This window comes from Pleuronectes platessa, chromosome 17, assembly GCF_947347685.1.
Source record: "Pleuronectes platessa chromosome 17, fPlePla1.1, whole genome shotgun sequence".
NCBI classification, from domain to species: Eukaryota; Metazoa; Chordata; class Actinopteri; order Pleuronectiformes; family Pleuronectidae; genus Pleuronectes; species Pleuronectes platessa.
In genome coordinates, this window is record NC_070642.1 from 19,544,565 (window position 1) to 19,567,680 (window position 23,116).

Here is a 23,116-nt window from a genome sequence, read left to right on the forward strand (position 1 = left end):
GGTTCCATAAAAGTGAAGCCAAATCATCAAAGCCTACTGCTCCATGTTAGTGGATGGGACATGGACCAATCTAAAAAGATTCGAAGAAAATGTTTCGGTTAAATTTGGTTTAAAAGTCTTGATTGACAGCTCACACGTGTCGCTTCGTCTCAGACTCTAAAGGATCAAGATGGCAGTGTTTGCATCTTGGGATATTTTGGCTTCATTTCTGGATAGTGGGAGGAAGTGGAGACGTGTCGGCCATTTTTAAATACAGTCTATGGGTGTTTTAAATAGACCTACATGTGTCCTGAATCTGTAGAACCTTTTTCATTGGCCTCATGTTTTGATATGAGGCCAATGAAAAAGAAAATCGGAAAAGTTTTGATATTGCTGATTTTCCATGTATCTGTTAATCTGTACGCGTCTAACAAAAAGTTTACTCACACTACAAAGATGGGAAAGCATGTTTTCTGTTCTTATGCAGCCTCAGGCCATGATTTGAGGTAAGACAGGTGTATTTTGACATAAAGATCTTTCTTCATGCGTCTCTCGGTCCCTGAACTGTGTGTCTTTGTGCCACATTCTTTCTTTTATAAACCATACAGGCTTCGTTAAGGTGTGTTTTATAAGACAGAACAGCATATTGTCTGTGTGCATATGTCTGGCTACAGTAGCGCATAAGGAGCCCACTGTTCTCGTAAGCCGCCACGTTCTGAGCGGTAGCCTGTAAGTTCTCCGAGGAATGTTAGTAATTAGCTCAGTAATCACAAGCTTTAGGAAATCTGCAGGAAAACAGACTTTATCGCTGTGTGAAAGTCTTCTGTCTGCTTTCTGAGGGGCTGCGTCTATTGTGACCTAAAAAGCAAACATCATATCCACCAGTTACAGTATTTAAGGGGGTGGATAGATGAGTCCAGTCTGAGGGGAGCGTACAGTATGATTCAGATCTTTATATTTCAGACGTAAACTTGCTGCTGAATGTTTTCAGAGTCTGCGGTAACCAAACCATTCAGAGGATATTAAAGCTGCACAGACCCACAAATGTTTCTTGTTAACTTGAGGTCTACATAAACCATTTAAATCAGACCAGGTTGGTTTGATTTGTTTCCTGAATTCAGAAACAAAACTCTCATACTTCTGCTGTTTTTTAAATTCATAACTAAAGTTTAAATATACTTTGCAGTCAGTTGACGAGACGCAATTTGAGATTTTCAACAGATGATTTTATCTACAGTGTAATAAAAACACTAGACACCGGGACTCTTATGTCTCATAAAGAAAGTCTATATGCTTCATAAACACAGTGTAAAGTTTGTGTTGATTGTTTAGAACAGTAGGCATCTGTTCCTAACAGCCATTAGCATGTAGCTTAGCATCATGACATTAGCTCAGTACCATTGAAACCGTGTGGTGAATTATTTAAAGACAGATTAATTGACCAGATGCTGCAGCTTTTAATTGATTGATAATATTCTTGGATTAATTGAATTATCATATATTTAAATTGGTAAACAAGCAGTGAACTAATCAGCAGATAATGATCGATTCTGTTTATACCATTTAAATCCCAGCAAACAAAGCAGCTGAGATGATTAGTTGAAGATTCCATGACTCTTCACTCGTGTCGTCTTTCAACAGTTACACATAAAACTCGCTGGATATTTGAACATTCCTCACATTCCCGCTTACGTAACCAGTTCAATCAAACCGTCGGATAAGGATCTTCAGATCCAGGCAATTCCTACAACTTCCATCGCTCAGGTTGAGCTGGACGGAGCCGGGAATGTGCACATGAATTTAAAAAATCCTCCAGAAGCTTTGATGGACCAGGCATGTTTATTAATGCAGCACATTTTAAAAAGCAAAGCAATTCAAAGTGCTTTAGGGTCAGCTGTTAGAGGAACCAGGATGAATTGTAACTGCAACATGGGAAATACAAAGAAAGATCCTTATAGAAAGAAATGAAAGTGTTAAATACGGAGTGAATAAACAATAGATCAGAGTGGAGCTGCAGATCTCTGGGAACTAAACACTGATGTTTACAGGAAGCCGACCTGTTCCAGACGACCTGTGAGCTCTGCATGCTGCACGCTGTCGCAGTCGATCAGAAATGTTTAGACGTCAACTTGTTCACAGAGCAAAGAGCTGAGAAGACTGATGTGATTCACTTCCTTGGTGTTTTGTTTTCTGATTGATTCTTTAGAGAGACCTGTGAGTCCTGAGGTCGACTGAACATAAACCTGCTAAAGGGTAAAGGCTAATTTAGGCTCTACATTAGATGAATAGGGAAATGGACAGTTTTAAACTGACAGCAGCATAAATGAGCCTCAAGTCCTTTATCTCAGCAGGTTATGAAGCCCTGAGAGATGACTGTTAATTCCCCTGGAGTCCTGAGTCATCATCGTCCTCCAGGCTGAGGCCATTTCTCATTTTCATTTTTTTGCTGCATTACAAGCTTCTTCGATGCAAAGGGACCATTTGTTTGGAGCTCGCAGTGCTCTGGGGATCGTCACTCAGGTCTGCACAACTTTCTCCCTTCATTGTGTTCATGTGAGAAAAGATCGGGACAGAAACGAGTCGGCCCTCGATAGCTACATCGACTCGGAGCGCAGGTCTTGTGTCAGTTTACTTCTTGTTCTTTTTACACAAAAGGCCGGGAGTGTCAGACGAGACCAGGACGCTCCTTCCAACAGACAAATGTGGTTGTCGTGACTCAGCAAGCGGGTGAATTCACACCAGCTCTAAACGCCTCAGAGCTGGGGGGGGGGGGGAGAGATCCTGAGGGGGGGGCCTAGATATGTGTGTGTCTGTGTGTGTGTGGGGGTGTGTGTGTGTGTCCATTATCAAGCCAGCCCATCTCCTCTCTGCTCTGAGTGCTTCTCCGAGGTGCACAGTACAGGACGCCGGGCCGGACAGAGAAAGGACTCCATTCTTCTCCCCCCCCCCCCCCCCCCCCCCCCCCCCCCCCCTCCTGACTCACGGCAAAAGTGCAGCACAACCTCGAGCTCTGGTTTCTGTGGCGCTTTTGTCTCGCGCCACCGATCGAGGACACAAAATGGGTCTGGAGGGGAAACCCGACACCGCAACCTCACGTTTCTCATCGGGAAAAGAAAAACTTGTTTTTTTACAAAGAACGATTGAAAGACGCTCAAACGTTTCACATTTTCTTCGTGACTTTCATATGAGACAAAAGTGTGAATTCCTGCTTTTATATGTGTACATATCCATAAACAACCCGTCAGCCTTTACTTGATATTGCAGCACTACCATTTCCCAGTAACCTTTAAAAAGGTATTTCCCGCTTACACTCGAAACTGTCCCAGGTGGTCTGCCCAGTAAAGCGATGCCAGCGACCCAGTAACGTGAGCAGAATGTCCCTCACCTGAGTAGCTCTGCTCTCAAAGCACTGGACCAGAATATTACTGAGGCCAGTTCCAGGCTCGTAACTGGAGCTTTTTACTGGTGAAGGAATGTTGCCGGGAAACACAGATTGGCCATCAGATATGTGTGGTACCAAATCTGACCTTTGGTGTATCGATGCGTGTGCGTGATCACGTGTTGGTAGCGGTGAGAATTGGTGTGTATCCGTGTATGTGCATGTGTGACTGCACGAGCAATATATCCAGATTCAGGTTCTGATATTATTTGAGAGCTGAGAAGCCAATAAGCTTTGGCTACTGGCCCATGAGCAAGGCAGTAACCAGTAACACAAATGCTGCATTTGAATCCTGATGCACCGTGTGTGAGAATATGCTCAGACTCCTCGCCCTGGAGGCTCCACACAACATCTCTCAGGTCTCTGTTTTTCCTGCTGTGATGCCGGCTGACGGATACACACCCACTTGTCAGTCTGACTCATTTACGCTGTGTTTCTTTCCCCCACTTTCAACTGTCCCCCAGTTTCAGCAGGAGCTCCAGACTGGAGGTTTGCCCGTCTCTCCTTGGTTTGTTGTTTCCTGGCTCCTCACGGCCTGGGGGGGGGGATCTCCAGCCCGGACAGCAGAGCAGGACTCACTCAAAACCAAAACTTTTATGTCTTCTCAATTGCCCGAGAAAGAAGTATTTCAGTGCTGCATCGAAAAACTGTGACATGTCAACTTGAATCCCCTTTCAGAAACCTGATGCCTCGAGAGCTGCAGAGGAGACCTCAGTCATCAGTCCAATGCTAAAGGCCTACAAAGGAAATACAAAGACTTTTGTTCATTCTATTTTATAAAAGCTTAATTTATTTCCTACAATATAAAATGCATATCAATCATAAACACATTTCTCAGCTGTGAAAAACTGGGACATAGGATTCATTTTCCTTGTCAAATATGACATCTATATTTTTCTATGTGCGCAAAGCAGGAATAATGAAAAACTGTATTTCTTACAAGCCTGTCATCATTATGCATACTTTTAAATAAATGCTTTCTGAGAAGAGTCATAAACTTCAATGCTCACTCCGATGGGACAGAAACTGAAAGTCTGCTCACTAATTCATCTGCTCTGCTTCTGTCAGTGAGACATCTGCAGACAGCTGCTAGTCAGTGTGTCGGCCTCACATCTTGAAGTCAGGGATGATGATAAAAAACACAAACAGAGAATTCAGCTCAGTCTGCAGGTCTGACTGTAAATATAATGACACATATATCAAGCTATCATCTACTTTTATGCGTTTTTTAGATTTATACCCAAAGATTACCTTTATTCTGAACACACGCCATAAGAGGAGGAAATCTAACAGACACTGATCATCAGCTCTTTGGGTTTTAAACAACTTCTAGATCAAAATGCAATTGCATACGTTTTAAAAAGGACCATAGACTGTATATATATATTTCATTGCAGTTTCAAAATTATGACTTTATCACTTATTTGATTCTTATTTAATGTATGTAATATTTGCAGTGATGTTTAATCTAAATTGCCCCTCAGGGATAATAAAGATAATTCATCCATTCACTTACAACAAGTACCCACAGCATACACATCAATATTTGACCAGGATATTTAGTAAGAGAAGGAGCAAAAGTAAAGATTGATCTTAGAAATTAATTAAAAAAGAAATTGAGATTAATTGAATCCAAACCCATTCCTGCCTCTCATGACCCATTTAATATAAATGCAATGCAATTCATATTCCACCATCATAACACGTCCATTCACGTAAGCCTCAAGTAGCATCCCTCCTCAGAGGGACACACAAACGAAACACAGGTGTCTCTATCTCCACTGTTTACGTCTCTCACGCAGAGCCGGGGCTGTGGGCAGGTTTAGTGTCTGTGTGGAAATCCGTCTGCCACAGCTATCTCTAATATTTCACACGTCTGTGTGGAGAGAGCGGGGGGGGCGGACGATCTGCGGTCAACAACACACAGGATCCTCCACTTCCTCTCAGGCAGGCTGTGGACGTTCAAAGAGAAGACACCGTGTCCTGACGGCTCCGTGTCCCGCGGCCAAGTTTGATGCTCGTATCGCAGACGTGTGGATTATCAGGTGCAGCTATAGGATGTACTGTGCCTCAACGGTGTAAGAACTCTGAGTGTGTGTGTGTGTGTGTGTGTGTGTGTTCTCCAATTTCCTGAGTTGTCGTTCATGTGCTCTGCGGTGTGGAATGTGGAAAAAACACAACGCTGCAAATATAACGTCGTTATAATGTTGTTTTGATGCTTTTAGAGCATTTAACAACTTTTTCCAATATAAACATGATAAAGAAGAGTAAAGTAACTGAAAGGCTAATTTTGAATAACGCACGCCACTCACTAAAAACATCTGTATGGGTTCAAACGTGGTGTTAGGGCTCGGTCACTTTGCTTGAAATTCAACTTTGACCTGATATATTCACTTTGCATTCACTTATGCGTGATGGCCTTAGGCGCTTGTGAGAGATACACATATAGTTTGCTCGTGACAAAAGTAACATTTGACAAGTTGACATTAGAAACAACTATTTAGAGCTGTTTAAATAATGTCAATTAGTTTAAAAGTGATGACGTCAGCAGCTCTCGGGACCAAAACTTTAGATTTGTTGTTTCCAAGTTAAACATGAACACACAAACAATAACAAAAAGAACAAATGATTACTGGTGGACTGTGAGATACGGACTTGGCCCATCATTACCATTACTGCCTTGGCCTTAATGTGCAGCTGAGTCATACTGGTACAGATAGCGGAGGAATGTTGTTGTGGGCACAGTGTGGCAGCCATGTCGTGTGTGTCTGAATCCCCGTCTGTAACTTGACATGAGGCCGAGGCCAGGAGGAATTACAGGCCATCAGATAAACAGGAGTGGTGGGGCAGTAGCAGGGCGTGCTCCCTGCAGGAAATTATAAGCCAGTGCCTCTTCCTCCAGTCTCCCCCCCCGTCCTCTCTCATCTGCTGCCAGTTCGGTGGATGAATAGCACACGATGGTGTCTGGGCTCTTTCTCTCTCTCTGACCTTCATACTTTCAGTGTTACACAAAGAGCTGGACGGTGTTATTGCTGCTACATCACGGCCATGAGGGAAATCAGAGGTGTTGAAAAGTGTCCAATCCTCTATTTTACTACTTTAAGGAAGAAGAAACTGTAGATACATCAATGCTTAACGAGTATTAGATTATTTGTGTTGGAGACATTTGAAGCATTAAGAAGGAAAGGAAGGAATTAGAATTTTAGAAATCGTTTTTTCTTTTCAAAAAACTGAGTCATATTTAAGCTGTCGGAATAAGGTCAAGATATTTGGGAAAAAGTTAGGAAAATATAAAGTAATGGCAGAATTCTGGGTCACTTATTTGAATTGATGAGTTAGAGGAAAATAAAAATTCTCCATTCTGACCCTGAGGGGAGCAGGACATGGAAACCTGTGCGACGGCTCTTTAGGATCCACTTTTATAAATCAACAAACCATTAATAAGCCGCACATGAAAAAATGGTTCTGTCTCGTTGTGGTCGACCTGGACAGTGGAGGACTTGGTGCTCGGTGTTTCCACTCTCCAGAGTCGGAGCGGGCATTTGTCTCCAAAGTTTAAAACAACGAATTTACTCCGTCATGGAATTCCTGTCGCACACCGGGCGTCACCGACTCGCTCTTCTTTCTTTGGGCTGTTTTGGAACATTCGTCTTTTTTAGCTATTCAGACTGCGTCTCCGCCTCAATGGTGTCCAGAGGAGGACGGAGGAAAAACAAACAGCGGTGATGTGCAGAGATCACACCGAGCAGAACAAACATGTCGGTGATGGCCTCTCGATGCGTGGTTCTCATTCCAGACACTCGAACGCCATCAACCGTTTTTTCCACCTCGTTGTTTTTTAAATCGTGAACTTGCTTTTCATAATATTTATGGTTATTGCCCAGGAGACATACCAACATGATTTATGACGTCCTCATGAATCCTGCCGAGGGACGTGGTTGTTTTTTTCTTTACCTGTCGCTGTAAATCAAAAAGTGGTAAAGGTCACATGTTTCCACCGCGGCCTGTTCAGGGGTCTCAAGGTGTAACAAGCCCAGGGGTCAGAGGTCAGAGCACATCCCTGTCAGGCATCCCATCACAGACGCCAACAATCACAGGAAATGCATTGTTCTCTATGGGGGAATTATTTTATACGAGCTCACACGGGTTGTACCAACGTTTTTTTTATGTGGTTGTGTGTTTGTTTTCAGTCAGGACATCATATGTGGAGAATGAGTTGAGTGACACATTGAGTGGAAAGTGACCTCCACTCGTGTTCTGCGGCGGATGAGACGCCTCCACTTTGACTTTGTGCTATGTTCCAACATTTAAATCAAGTGTCTGAAAGCGTGTTATTATATTTTGACGAGTCGTTCAGAGAAACAACCTCCAGCTGTTTGACAGATTTACATTTCAGAAGAGCTGAGGCACCGCACAGTTCAGCAGTTTGACGGAGAGGAGGGAACAGTTCATGTTCAGCTTGTCTTCTCCGCCTCTGACAAAGATCGATGGACAAATAAAAAAAGCAGAAAGCTGTTTTTTTCCCAATGCTTCTGTCTTTTTGAGTATTTGCTGCATTTCTCTGTATTATGTAATTGCAAACTGGGAACTATTGGATTTTGTACAAAATGTGCATTCCTCCACTTTTGAGCAGCTGCCCATCTTCATGTATAGTCAAAAGTTTCCACATATGAATTCCAAAGCCTCTAATCTTCATATCTGAATAACAGCAAACCACAGATGACTCTCGATGTTACATAACAGCTCCAACAATTAAAGAGCAGATTTCCCAAAACTCAAAAACGCCCTCAGCTACTTCTTCTTTGGAACGATCGAGCGCAGGTGAAGAAACTGAGGTTTGATTCCCGATCACACCCTCCACACCCAGTTGATACTATAATGGAAAGGAATTCAATGACTAAACCGCATTCCGGGCCTATTTCCACCAAGTTATTATTGTTAAAGAAAATGTTATTTTATCCTTATTCGGGTCCCACACACTGTATGTACAGGTGGCGTCCTCCGGCTCCCGGGGCGGACGGTGGTTGAACGCCGCAGTAGTCAGTGTGGGGGGGGGTGGGGGGGTGGGGGGTCTTCCAATCTTAACCTGTGACATCAACACCTCGACACACAGCAGTGTTAAAGCATAAGGGCGTCGAATGACAGGCGCCGGGAGGAGGGAGGCCGGATCAAACGTGGTGTCGCAGGTTAGAGGTTTGAGGTTTGAGGCCGATTGTGGCAGCGGCTTCTAGAAATGGATCACAGCCCCCCCCCCCACTTCCCCCCCACCCCCCGGGTGGATTACAGGAGCTAAATAAATCCAGGGTGGGGGGGCCTTTGTTCCATTCATCAGCACTTTGCATTAGTCACCTCACTTCAAGGCTGGTGTATATATCATTTTACTGAAAAAGGTGCTTTTTGTGGAGCCATTAAAGGCGCTGGAGGTAATTGAGCGGGTCTTTTAAAGCTTTGGTCTGTCATTATTGGAGTGAGTCTGTGTGTGTGTGTGTGTGTGTGTGTGTGTGTGTGTGTGTGGGTGTGGGTGTGTGTGTGTGTGTGTGTGTGGTAAGTAAGAGCTGTCATGAGTCGTGACCGGAAGGCTACCAGTTTGAAGTCCTGGTGGCTTTGCTGGGAAAAGGATGGGCAACAAGACACACTGGGATTACCTGGAATTGTCCGGCCTCCTGTTGCTCTACCAACTTGTCACCCCCCCCTCCTGAGTGTTCCAGACATCTTCCTGTTTTTCTCAACACGTCTGACCTGGACCATCCTGCTGCATTCTTCATATGTGAAAGGCAAATTCCGGAAAATGTTGGGACCACCTTTTCTGGAATTTGCCTTTCACCTATAAAGAAGTTCATGTCTGAAAACCTTATTCATCCACTCAAGTTAAAAACAGTTTGAACTGTTGGCCGCACATTAAGTTATTTGATTATATCAAAGATTAGTGGACATGTTGACGGGCTGGTTTTCACCATTTTCTGAATTTCTCTGGACAAAAATATTATTCATAGATTAAGAAAGCACATAATGTTCCACCAGCAATCATCATAAATATAAAAGATATCAGTTAACTGGCCTCTTTAGATAGGATCTGTAAAGTAAGCTTACTTCATAAAAGAGATTTGGCTTCCTCTTACTGTTTTCAACCTGGTTTCCTCCTTATTTTAAGTGACTAAATAGAAGAAGATGAAGAAGCGGAGAAGATGAAGAGGATGAAGAGGATGAAGAAGATGAAGAAGATGAAGAAGATGAAGAAGATGAAGAAGATGAAGAAGATGAAGAAGATGAAGAAGATGAAGAAGATGAAGATTATGGCAGTGCAATGAAATGGTCTCTAAACTGATTTAGCGGCTCTCACATCTGGACCCGCAGCCTATGAAAGGGTCTGAGAGTGAACATGTGGGTGTTTGTAGACGGCCGGCAGAGACGTGTGAGAACTGCAGCTGGTTATTAACATATTAACAGTTTATAGAACTGATTTACTGGATTAAAAACGATTCATAAATGTTTGTTTTGTCTCAGTTTGGTCATCATACACCCAGTTCAATAAGATTAACAGAATATCTCACAGTTCTTTCCTCATTGAAAAGCCCTGGAGCACTTTGTATTTTTTATATTATACTGGCCTACTGACGATCATGTGGTTTTTAAATAAGCAGAGATGACACCAACATGGCTTTGTAACAACAGGAGTGACTTAAACTCTGTCTCTGTTTGAAGACACCACGCAGGCTTAGATGAGTGATGAGGGTTCATTACAGGCCCACTCGGTTCCAAGTATACACGACCAGACACCAGTCAGTCTGTCTGCTATTATAACCAGTTTGCTTTGGTTGAGGACATGGTTTTCTCAGGGTTTTTTCTCAGGTTTGACAATATGTCTGAGTAGATCTGATAGGACTTGTTAACAGGTCTGTTCACATGTAGTCTCATAGTAAAAATTTGATTTTTAATGTAGGACAGAAAACTATGAAGTGTGAAGTCTAGAAATGAAAAGGCTGCAGCCACTGGTTTCAACTGGTTCCTTAAGTTTGTATCAGATCTGAATCCTCGGACAATTTGTGTTTCTTCTTTTTTTAAGGGGGCAGATTTTCAAGTTTGCAAAGAGTCAGAGTGGCATTTATTAAAACTAGTTGTCGTGCAGAGTATAGCTAGTTGTGTTTCTGTTATTTCATCCACTAGTTGGCTATTTTAGCGTCTCTCCTCCGAAGCCATTAACCCAATGTCAAGGTTGGTGTCATCCCAATATTGGCTCTCTGTGTTGTTTAACCTTTTCGCAGAGGGGTCAGCGCAGATCACAGAGGTCGGGCACATCAGGCCGAGGAGCAGACATTTGTGTCACATTCCTCATGTGGCCTTCATCACAGAGGCGGTGTGTGTCTGTCTGCACAGAGAAAGGCCTGAAAGTACAACTCGGCTTGTGCCTCGGGGGGGAACGGAGCGATCACTTTGACTCTGAGTGTGTTCAAGTGCCGGGAGCGTTGTGGCTACAGTCGACCAAATCAAATCCAGCGTGAGGCCAATAGTAAGTCTGGTGTGAGTCGATGTCTTTGTATTTCCACATCATTTAATAGGACTTACAGCTGAATAGTGAATGGTAAAATCGGACAAAAACAAAAGCATTGACAGGTTTGAGAATTTTCACAACTATTTATTGTCTTGAAGTATGTAACAAAATAGTCGCTATGAATAAAAACAGCATTTTTTCGCTTTTTTTTTTTTACAACTAAGAAAATGTTTCCGGACAAGCAAACTAATTGTACAAAAATAATGGTAACATCGATACACAATAAACAAAAATAAAAGGTAAAAACCATAAAGAACAGAACATCCTCACGTCAGTGTGCAAACCGTTTATACAGATGGACGTGCCGTTTTTTTGTAAGGCAGCAAATCCTGATAAATTATTTAAATAGCATTTATCTACACACGCACAATCGCACACAAACACACACACACATACATTGCAATCTCTCACGAACAGCTAGGACAAAACAGAGCAATAATTTATCTGCTAAGAACAGCACTGGACAAACATGATAAAGCAAAAATTATTTATATAAAAGAAGAAAAAAGACACCTCCCATTTTCACAGGGGTAGATCGTGGGGTCGGGAGCTCGGTTGCGTTCTTTTATAAATGAATTGTCGTACTATTTACAGCTTATGCTACAGTAGCACTTAGATTTGTCCGTCACGTCAAAGGAATTAGGTCGTTTCTGCTCGATCAAATTATACAACAGCAATGAGGTAATATTTGTACATCAAAGATTTTGTTTGTTATCATCTCTCTCTCTGAAGAAAAGGCACACGAGTCACCAACACTTCAAGCCAATGGACCAATCTGAAGAAAACCTAATTCACTCTGTGCAGCGGGAGATGATAAGACACTGACCAGATCATGCATTCTGCGTTTGACAGCTCGACTGAACCTGGTTTCAGCTTTTATAGCGATATCGGATGAGTTATTTTTACTTTTTCAAAGTATTCAAATTTCCTTTGCTGCCTACATTGTAGGCAAGAGTCAATAAATTACATATATTTACATAATTTCAATTTGAAATCCTCGAAAATGGAGGGAGATCAATCGCTTCAGTGACCTAGAATTTAATTTTAGATAGGGAGAACTTTGGGAGTATTGGCTCTAGACAAATTCTTTGTAAAATGTAATCCTCTTTATTTTTTCTTACTGGTTTAATATGGGAAGATTGTAACTTCCATCTCACCCTGAGAGTTGTTTATTCAACTAGACAAAATCAACAAAGCCCATCATATCTGTATGTTCAAAAGATACCTAACCAAAGGTTTGTATTTCTCCTCTCCATAGTTCCTCTCTACAGAGCTTCTCGGGTAGATAAAAAACACTTTCTTCTTCCATTCATGACCAATCTTCCACATACAGTACACGCATGAACACAAACATCTACATCATCATCTTGCCCTTATTTCTAACTCGACTCCCAAAAGTCCGAAACAACAAAGGTCGTCGCTGTCTTCCTCCTTTTGAGTCCTCAAAAGTTGAACCATTCAGAATCTACATCCTGGCAGATCTGGTAAAGCAAAAGGGAATATTTCATCAGTCTCTTTTTTTCTTTGGGATGTCCGTCCAGAGGGTGAAGCAGAAAGGCACACAGGGTGGTAAAGTGAGCTAGAAAGACGGAGAGATGTAAAGGCTTGGAAGTGCATAGTTGTCTATGGGGAAGCTGCTCCTGCAGAGAGATGAATGAGATCTTTCAGAGAGCAAGAAGGCAGGCAGAGCTGGGATAGAGAGGTGTTGGTGTCCTACTGGCAGAGCTGGAATGCTTTGCTTCCCGCCCCCCCCCCCCAGCTCTCCCTGCGCTCGTGGATGCTTCGGGTGGAGGAGAAGGGGCTCTCTGATCCTCAACTGGCAGTCAGCCGGTTGGTGCTCTGCCCGAACCAGCTTCAAGTTACCCTGAGGCTGACCACATGCCCTCCGCCCCGTCCGAGTGTGCGTGCCGCTGAAGAAGGAGTCGCGGAAATAGATCGGTCCCTGGGCTTTGCATCAGAATACATAAGTTCATACTTTATACAAAAAAAAGGTGCATTCCTCAGAACTTCCTGCGCCGCCCATTTATGCATCTGTTGAAAGAGAGAGACACACAGCATACGGAGTTGGTCACAGTCATGTAAGGGATGTTGATTTTAGGACTAGGAATTCATGTGCTCATACTTAAATTGAAATAGATCCTTACCTCTGCAGTTATACTTGAGGTCTGAAAAGTATACCATCTCCTGTGAGAAGACGAAAAGACCTAGCCTGCCACCCGCGTATGTCTTGTCATAGATGCTACCGGTATCAGCCATGATCTTTTTGCCCTCGTACATCACAACTCTGTGGAAGAAATGGAAAAGTTCAGGTTTGGATTTCAACATCAAACCCAGAAGACACGTAATACTTCTCTGTGGACTGTTTAATATAATGTACCCACCTAATATGTCCTGTTCTTGGTCTGTGGATCAGATGCCATCTGTAGGCAGTGAAGTCTTTCCATCCGACATGCTTTGGGTCATGCCAGAGAGTTCGGACCTGAAGCAAATAACAGAGAGTTATAACAGTCATTGGGTTATCTTCTCACACATCCCTGATATCATAGGAAAATCATTGACCGGGAGATGGGACCCCCTGTGTCTTACCTGTCCCGTGGTATTCCCGGTGTGCCAGAGGGCGTTTCTGAGGTGCTCTCCAGGACCAGTGGTGGAATTTACCACTTTAATGGAAAGGCCAGAATACCCCTGGGCCTTGGTGGGTTTATTTGACCAGTAGGTCTGCGTAATCTGCTTCCACATTACAACGTAGAACCTGGAACTGGACTGGTAGCCAAACACAAAGCCGGCATAATCATCATCCCTCTCTGTGTTGATGAAGAAGGTCCCACTGAAGTCCACTGCATTAAACTCGTGGTACCCTGAAGAAGAACAATCAAGTTAGGGGACTGTAAACAAACCCCTGGAAAATGATTGTGTTGACAATCACACGTCTCGCTCACCAACAGCAAGGCCAGGGTCACAGTTGACAGTCTGGACGAGCTCTTTGCCCTGATGGCGCACGACCCAGTTAGGATCAATCTGGGAGGTGCCTTTCGGGTCCAGAGGAACCATCTGGAACTGGCGGAAGTCTGTCTCACTAATGCCAAAGTTTTCGGGACACACGTCATAGATGTCCGGCACGTTGTCCTGGTCAAAGTCATCTTTGCAAACATCTCCTCTGCCATCACCTGGAAAATTATAAATAATCATTAGTTATGAAGACATACAGTATGTAACCTATACAACCTTTATCCTTTTCATTTTAAATGTGACCCATTCTGCTCACCATCAGTGTCCAGCTGGTCAGGGTTGAAGGCCAGTCTGCAGTTGTCTTTGTCGTCAGGGATGCCATCATTGTCGTCATCATGGTCACAGGCGTCTCCCTTGCCGTCCTTGTCATGGTCGGCCTGATTGGCATTGGGGATGTACGGGCAGTTGTCCAGATTGTTCTGATGTCCGTCCTCATCAATGTCCTGGTTGCTGTCACACTTGTCTCCCACGCGGTCGTCATCTGAATCCACCTGTAATGTTTTGGCATTTGTTATGACTTAATGTATAGCTTAAGGGGACTGGGAAGTAATAGCATGATAAAATTAGCGATTACATTCCAACATGTACTTTTCCTTCCATCAAAGTTTCCTTCCGCCCTTTTTCTGTCATTCCTCCTCCCCTGCTTTCATTAAGAACTTTCCTTAGGGTCCAATCACTCTTTGCTTTCATAAAGCTGCCATGCTCAATTTGTCTGAGCTCTGTCGGCAGTTTTTATCTACTGACATTCAAGCATCACTCTTCAGGTCCCTGTCTCGCTTCCCGACTCCAAATTTGCTTGTTGAGCACCAACGTCTGCAGCGAAAGGTAGAGTCATGCAAGCCCTACTTGGCAGAACTAGACACACCTTGGGGCAATAAGAAAAAATGGGGCCAGAGGTTTAATAGAAAGCGATTGAGCGCAGGGAGGAAAGAGGCTGAGACGATTTGGATAACTGCAGAACATCTGCTGTTGAAGATCTCATTTAGACACTAACCTTTAAGGAGGGCTTGTTTATGTAGTTTTGAAATCTGTAAAAGCAGAAAACATTGCTGTGCCCGTGTCTTGACTTGTCTCTGTCGGCCTTAATTGCGATGTGAAATTCTCTCTTTAAAAACCACATCAGTGTGGACTTGGACGCTCCCCAGTTCCCCCCCCCCCCCCCCCATCCTCCTGCGTTTTTTGTTGTTGAACACATTCCTATCTCTCAGTGTAGCATGGCACAGGTGGACTGAGCAGGGCCGCGGTGCACCGACAGAGCGTGGACACAGCCCAGGGCCATTCCTCAGTAATATCCAGTCTAGGGCCTCTTCCTTCACATTAGCCAGATAACGTCATTGGGCCATTGAAAGGACCCCCAGCCCCCCACCACGCCTTATTTAACTGATGTGCCCTTGAGCTGCACACAGGATTTACTCCACCTTTACATGGCGTGATAAAGCTTAGACAGCTAATCACTGAGGCTCTCTCTCAACTGGAAGAGAGATATATGCTGAGCTATAGAGAACGGCAGGGAGATGAATGTGGAGTATTGTTGGTTGGTGAAGTGGAAGGAAATGGGGAAGGGCTGTGTGTATATGCGAGCGTCCACACCTGATCAGGATTATGTTCCAGAGGGCAGTTATCGCACATGTCTCCGACTCCGTCCAGGTCTGTGTCTCTTTGGTCCACGTTGTACACATAGGGACAGTTATCCTTCTCGTTTAATATACCTAGGGAATAGATGGAAACATTTATGAACAAAAGCCAATTCAGAAGTTTAAATACATTTCTTAGAAAAGCACAACGATGTGGAGGTCCCGATGAATTGAGCTTCCAGTTCTCACCATCTCCATCGATGTCCACGGCGCAGGCATCTCCCTCTCCATTGTTGTCTGTGTCTGTCTGGTCTGGATTACTGTTGTAGGGGCAGTTATCACAGCGGTCACCCACGTCATCACGGTCATAATCGTACTGCCTGGGGTTGAAGATGAATGGACAGTTGTCCTGTTTCAAAAAAGGGAAAGAAAGAGAAACACTTGTCATTTGCTGTTTTAGTGAGAGCGGATCTATTTGCAGGGATGGAGTGTTTGCAGAATGAATGGCTGCTTTTATTTTTAGGCCCTGTCCCACATCTAATGTCGGGCTTAGCAAACACACAGTGCAGCTCCTTCAGAGCGCTGCCTCGGTGTTGGAATTTAATGGAATTTGAGGTTTTGGCTCAGGCACGGGAGAAACATTTACTTTCCTGCGGAGCCTCCCCTCCCCTTCCCCCTCTCCACCTGCCCTTTTATTGGACAGCATGAATGATGAATGCAAAAAAATCCCACACACACAGTCCCTTGTTCGCTGTTGAGGCCACATCTGGAGAGGGTTCACTCACCCTGTCGTCAGGAATGCCATCATTGTCATCATCACTGTCACAAGCATCTCCAATGCCGTCCTTATCGTAATCTTCCTGCCCGGAGTTGGGGAGGTTGGGGCAGTTGTCCTGAATCACAGACAATGTGGTCAGACACACATGTAACTTTAACTCTGCAAAAACGCACACTCACAAGTACAAGTCGTGATCATTGTTGATCCTTATCTCTTCATCGTGACCTCACCTTTTTGCAGTGGTAGGTGGCGTTCTCCACGCAAACCAAGTCAGCGTTGGGCCATCCATCGAGATCCGTGTCCTCTCCACAGATATGGCCGTTGCCGGCGTACCCGGGCCTACACTCGCAGCGGTACATTGGATCGGCGAAGTGTCCCAGGTAGTTGCAGCGGGCGTTTTTGTTGCAGTCGTGGCTTCCATCGAGGCAGGGATTACGGGGTGTGCACACCTGTGGGAGAGACGCATACTTTGAACAATCGGCTCAAATCACACTGGCTTTTGCATAGTCCAAATTCATAGCATTCTGTTCTCATAAAGGCAGGCATTCATCACAGTCAGTGAGCCTGGTCCTGCCCTGAAGCGATGCAAGTTATACCTTACACAACCATGCTTGTTATCGGTATTTATTTATCATACAATTCATCAACTTGTTTCTCTTCCCGTCAGAGCTTTTTCCCCCAAGACTGTACTTGCCTGTTTGTTAGCCACAGCATTCTCCGCACTTTTGCCAAAAGGCTGGGGTCCTGAGTAGCGAGGGGGACAGGGCAGGCAGTTGTAGCCTGGTTCTGTGTTCTCACAGCGATGGACGCCATTGAACTCAAAGCAAGCGTCTGGCACCTCTTTGCACTGTTTTTTGGGATAAAAATAAAATGTGTGAACACTAAGATAGACACTTGATAGTCTCTAGATGTTTTTGTCTCGAGGTCTGATTCACTTTTCACCTCGTCAACATCTTTGCACTTGATACCGTTGCCGCTATAACCAGCTGGACACTTGCCACATTTCCAGGAACCATCAGTCAAACTGGTGCATTTTGCTCCAGCAAAGCAGGGGTTGGAAAGACATCCATCTAAAAACCATCACAATGGCTCATTATCAATACATCATCTGATCTGTAGCGTTCACATGTAAGTTATGACTAAATAATGTAGTGTATTAGTGCTCAGTAAAAAACACAGGATAGAAGTATGTAACATGTGGAGGCTCTCACCGACGGGGCAGGATTTCTTGTTGCATATCTGTGTGACTTTGGCTTCACCAACACACTCTTTGCCATCGTATTTGGGTTCAGGGTCATTGCACAGGCGTTTACGAGTCTGGACACCACCTCCACAGGTAAGACTGCATGTGTCCCACAGTGACCACGGCCCCCAGTTGCCATTGACTGCAGGAGATGAGAAGAAAAACGTAGTTAATTCCTCCCCGTGCTGTACAGAGCACATCAATTCAACCAGTCAGTGAATATCAGATGGTTGGACTTACTGGGGCACGGAGACATCTGACATTTCTCCGTTTGTCGGCCCTCTCCCGCGCAGTCCTTGCCTCCAAACTGAGGGTTGGGGGAGTTGCAGAGGCGGATGTGGGTGATGACACCAGACCCACAGGTGACGGAGCAGGAAGACCAGGGTGACCAGTGGCTCCAGCCGCCGTCCTGCTTGACTGAAGGCCACAAAGAAAGGTCAGAGGTCAGCTATCAGGCAAACAAATCGTTGGCACCCACTCTATGTCACACAGATGATGACGGGCTATAAAAACACTCAGATTAATACATTTGGCTCAGGCTGGCTGCTTCACAGGATCCACTGATTTGTTTGTGTGTGGTTTAGGGTTAGTTGCGTTAACTCACAGCGTTTGTCACACTCCTGGAGGTAGCAGTCGCGGGTCTGCACCGAGGTGCCTTCACAGTTGTTATTGATACGGTCGCAGGAGCGCCCACGCTGCTGGATGCCCCGCCCACACGACACGGAACAATGGGTCCATTCAGACCACGGCGACCAGCCGTCCTCTGCATAGTCACTCGCTGAGTAGGAGGGAGAGAATATGAGTGAGAGGGGACGAGGGAGACAATAAAAGAGCTATTCCAGGGAGGAGGCACCCCCTCGCAAACACCCCCCAACCTAAATGAGGAGAGAAAGCTCTAAAAGCAGAGGACTAATAGTGAGGATTTAGAGAGGGAGGGCACAGACTAACACACTGAGAGCAGCCGGGGAAACAGAAAGAGCCACTGTCCCTGAGATACACAGGGATGCCCCGTCGACTTGTGTTTTCCTGAAGAGGAAACAGATTTGCTCTGGGTATGTAATGACTTCAACAAGTGGCTGAGGTCAGGATGAATGTGGCTGCCCTTGTTTATTTAGGTTTAAGGGAGGCACTGCAGCCAAGTTTGCATAGGTATGAAGAACTTGTCCCTTTCGCTCATGCAGAGGATGGGCTCCACTGAACAGCCGAGCAATTTTCCATCCCGCTTTAACCAATTTAGCAAATTGCTGCCATTTCAACTTGAAGATTCAAAGATGCTTGGGAGCACAAAGCGCCCGTGTTCCAGACACAGAAGCACCCTTTCATTTACTCAGATGTTAGTGCAGTTAAATCATCTCTGAAAATGGACATGTTTTCTCTTGGATATAAACCGTAACATCAAGGGAAATATTTGTGGCTTTTTTGTGTTTTATATGGCAAATAACCCAGAAGCGGCTCACGCAGTGAATAGGGCAGTGTCTGAATGATCTGTCTGTTCGTTGAGACGCATGCACTCTATCCTACAGGGGACATTTATGTAGGTTTACATAACTGAAATAACAGCATACCTTCCTATAAGTGTGCAGATTTTTAACTGGGGGCTGTAGAGAGCAGAAATGCTTACGTGTTCCACAGCGGGGGCAGCACTCTCCGTCAGGAACAGTAGCGTTGGCGCAGGGGATCAGGGGGCAGGAGATCTTGCGGCAGACAGTAGCAGAGTTCTGCACAAACAGGGAGATTACATTCATTGTTAAACATGAGCTGAAATATATGGATGTGAGGCCTTTTACTTCCAAATTCTGTTCAGGTGCTGAGAGAGCAATATCCGCTCATATCCGTGCAAACAACTCATTAAATCCTCTGCTTTTCAGTGTTTCTGGCAAGGTCCTGTATATCAGTGGAAACTCAGATGTTGAGCAGAGTTCTGGCTGAGGATGGAGACCCCAGCCGACAACCACCTGCCCACTGGCTCAGCAGGAGGGTGGGGATGAAGCCAGAGTCTTAATAATGGAAGTCAGAAATCACTGTGAAGCCAAACTGGGAACCGAGCCCGCAACAAGTAAGACCAGCTCGCCAGTGCAACCTGTGTGGGAGCACTTTGAATGACTCTGGGAACTGACTCTAACTATACAAGGTAATGTTCCTATATACTCCTCTAAATAGAAGTTACTACCTAGTGAAGTAGAAGAAGAACGGCTCATCAGTGAAACGCTGGGATCCTCCACGTCAGGGATTTTGCACTTGAATCTGTCTCGTCTTTCCGATTGTCAGAGCCAAGGTCTTGTTGTTAATTACCTGCAGTGCATCACTTTAAGTGGGGTTAAGTACCTACAGGCCACACTTGAGATTAACTTCTGACAACAGACCTCTCATTACCGCAGTTAAGGCTGCTGGTCTCCTGCCAGATCTTCACACTACTCATTACTGACCAGATCAGTCGAGTGGTGTCAAGTATGTGTGTGTGTGTGTGTGTGTGTGTGTGTATGTTTGTGCATGCAGAGACAAGTCCGAGCACAAGAGTTCATCCCCTCACACGTGTTGTGGAAGCACCTCAGGCACCATAGGTCCGAGCTGGTAGAGGAGCATGCTCTGGAGACCTCACCTGACAAGTGCACTCGGTGCAGTCGTCCACGGTCCACTCGTCTCTGTTCTTGTGCACGATGCCGTTGTGGATGCAGACTCCGCTGTGGATGTCGATGCGGGTTTTAATCAGCTTGTTTTCATCCGTCTGGGGAGGGAGGTCCGAGAGAGACACACAGGAAACACAGATATTGTTAGATGAGGTTTTTTCTTGCAGGGATCATACCAAAATAGAATATATTGTATTTACATTTCCTTAATGAGAGCATAAAGAATATTTCTGACATTACTTTGCTGGTACATTACACACACACACACACACACACACACACACACACACACACACACACACACACACACACACACCACTGACACTCATTCAGACAGACAGAGAGACAGATGGGTTTCCTTCTCACCAGCTGTCGGAGCTCATTGGACAGCTCCTTCACCACCACACCGAGACTCTTCAGCTCCTTGAACATGCTGACCAAGTCGTCACAGGAGAAGCCACAGACCATCTGCAGGTCTTCACAGGGAGGGAACGCCATTAGTTGTTGACACTGAAACGTTTTATTGCTCTCGTTCTATTCTTGTCAGTCCTCACAGATCTTTTGACTGATCAACAGATGTGAGCTGGTGACGTGCAGCTGTGTTTACCTTTGGTCTTATGTCCAGTGTACTCTGTTCTTATGGCTGAGGAACCATTCAGGTTGTCCAGGACCATGGTGTCGGATGTCAATGCTGAAAGAGAAATGGTTACATAAATAAATCAAATCACATATCTACAAATTCATCTTTAAGGTTGATTTATTCATAATGAACATGTATAAAGAACGTGCACCTAAAGACTGGTTGTTTTATTTTTCTAGAAATCAACAGGCGGGTGAAGCTTTGACACATTTCTATGATACAATCTTGCTTAGACTTGTTAGTGCATGAGGCAGATGAGCGATGAGTAAACACTCAGGTGATCGTGGTTTTGATTACTCACAGTTCTGGCACCCTTTGTTGCGGAGGATGGCTTCGAGAGTTGTTCCAAACACAAAGCGCACATTCTGTAGGACCCCCTGCAAGCATCGAGGTTCAAGTTTAAACTTTAACTCGGTGCAACATTGAATAAAAACATCTCGTCATCGCAGAACTCTGAAAGCAATTGGATTAATCATCAATTCCATCCGTGCCATGTGAGCGCTTTTACGCACGGTTGCGCATTAACAATAACAGTGACTACTTTTCTTCGCTGATCTTAACTTCTCAAATCTGATGTGTTCAAGCTACATGGTCTCCAGTCCGCTTTGCCCGGTCTCTCACCATGAACCTGTCCTTCACCGCTCCCTTCCCGATCCGGAGCTGCGCGGTGAGCGGAGTGTCCTGAGTCAGGATGCTCTGGATGGGCGCATCCAGCTCCGCGGTGTTCACCTCCTCGCATCCCGCGTACAGCACCGCCCGGTCCTCCTGCACTAACAGGGTGATGTTCTTCCAGTGACCCGTGGCCAGGTCCACGTCCTCGATGGACACCACCTGCTGCTTGTTCTCGGTGGAGAAAACTATGTCCAAGGTGTTCGCTTTGCCGTTGGACACGATCTCGAACACGGGTCCGGAGCCGTCCTGCTTCTCCACGGTGAGGAGGCTCCCCCGGGTCCGCTTGAACTGCTTGAAGTTGAGCAGCAGGAGGAATCCTCTCTCGGCATGGATGGAGTCGATGAGGTCCCTAAAGGCGCTCTCGGGGACCGGGGGGATCAGGTCCGGGTTGAGGATCTTGTAGGCGGGGCTGTACGGGTCGTCTCCTTTCACCAGGGTGACCCCGTGGTTCTTCTTGGGGACTTGGATGAGTTCGAACAAGTCGTGCACGCTATTGTCGTCTCTGCTCTCTGCGGGGAATAAGAATAAGCAGGGGTCAGTCTGTGTGTATGTGGCTCTGCACTGGATCTTTTCAGCTTCAATGCTTTTCTAAACCTCACTCCATCTTTTTGCATTTATCACAAAGACCAATTTCCCTTTTTGAAAGTTTCAAAAACTTTCCCCAAAAACTCACCTGCGACTCTCGCAGCCTCGCAGCTCCAAACCATCAACAGCAAAAATATCCCCATGAGCTTCATGGTGCAACACCAAACCTGCAGCCTGACACAAATAACACACTGATGCAGGAGGTTCAAGGATCACTCAAGTTAAAGTCAATCATTCGTGCAGCTGCAGAAATCACGAGAATATCCTCAACTCACCTGCTCGAAGAAAACAGCAGCGCCACAGTGATTTAAAATCCCACAGGAGTTTGTTAGAAATCCAGAAAAAAGGTTGAATTTACGCAGGATTAACTAAAAAATAAAAAATAAAATTCCTCAGGGAAAAGAAGAGAAATGATTAAAAAAAAAATCTTGATGTTAAAAACTTGTTCTCGCTGCTGCAGTCCGCTAAGAAACTCCCTTTTTAAGCCGAGGCAGTACAAAGTGCTATTTAAATAGTTTGATGCCATTCCTGAGAAGTGGGCTCGTCCAATCAGGGTGAGGGTGAGAAAAAGGGACGAGCTTATCCTCTTAGAGAGAGAGGGATAGAGGGAGAGAGGGAGGGAGGGAGAGAGAGAGAGGCTTGTTTCCACTGAGGGACCAGCATCACTTTGTGCGCTCAGACTTTTAATGGAAGCAGTGTTTCCTCTCACTGGGTCCATCCATCACTCCTCTGGGCCATTTCCACCGCGCACGTTCCCATTACGCACGCACGTCCCTTACAAATGAATGTAGTATGTGATATTCCAGTAGTTTGTCTACGCACGGTGAGAAAAACACTTCACAGAAAGTCACGCAAGTTCCCTCCAGTGTTATTTCACAGAGCATATGTTTTGTATTTGATGCACCTGTGACCCGTAGACAACATCTGCAGCAGATGTGAGGTCCTCGTTCTTATTTCTTATTTCACACGATGCTGCTGCTTATTGTTCACAACTTTTTCAAACTATTTGGTTTCAGTAGAA

General features: G+C 45.0%; 1 protein-coding gene across 2 annotated transcripts; it reads right to left on the bottom strand.

Annotated features, from left to right (window-relative positions):
* Positions 1-11,030: 11,030 nt before the first annotated feature.
* thbs1b (thrombospondin 1b) lies at positions 11,031-22,598 on the bottom strand. Of its 2 annotated transcripts, none has more exons than XM_053444843.1 (23): positions 22,371-22,598; positions 22,184-22,262; positions 21,460-22,019; positions 21,140-21,215; positions 20,806-20,889; positions 20,565-20,674; positions 20,171-20,296; positions 19,193-19,289; positions 18,176-18,349; positions 17,812-17,988; positions 17,540-17,713; positions 17,271-17,398; positions 17,023-17,175; positions 16,559-16,777; positions 16,336-16,443; positions 15,800-15,959; positions 15,567-15,685; positions 14,233-14,467; positions 13,907-14,134; positions 13,554-13,825; positions 13,349-13,446; positions 13,112-13,251; positions 11,031-12,998 (listed from the first exon to the last, which is right to left on the bottom strand). In XM_053444843.1, exons 2-23 carry the CDS (start codon positions 22,245-22,247, stop codon positions 12,991-12,993), a joined length of 3,510 nt encoding a protein of 1,169 aa, XP_053300818.1. In that variant the 5' UTR covers positions 22,248-22,262; positions 22,371-22,598; the 3' UTR covers positions 11,031-12,990. The 2 variants fall into 2 exon arrangements, with proteins under 2 accessions (XP_053300818.1, XP_053300817.1); XM_053444842.1 differs by having other exon boundaries at positions 22,184-22,269; positions 22,371-22,597.
* Positions 22,599-23,116: the final 518 nt, after the last annotated feature.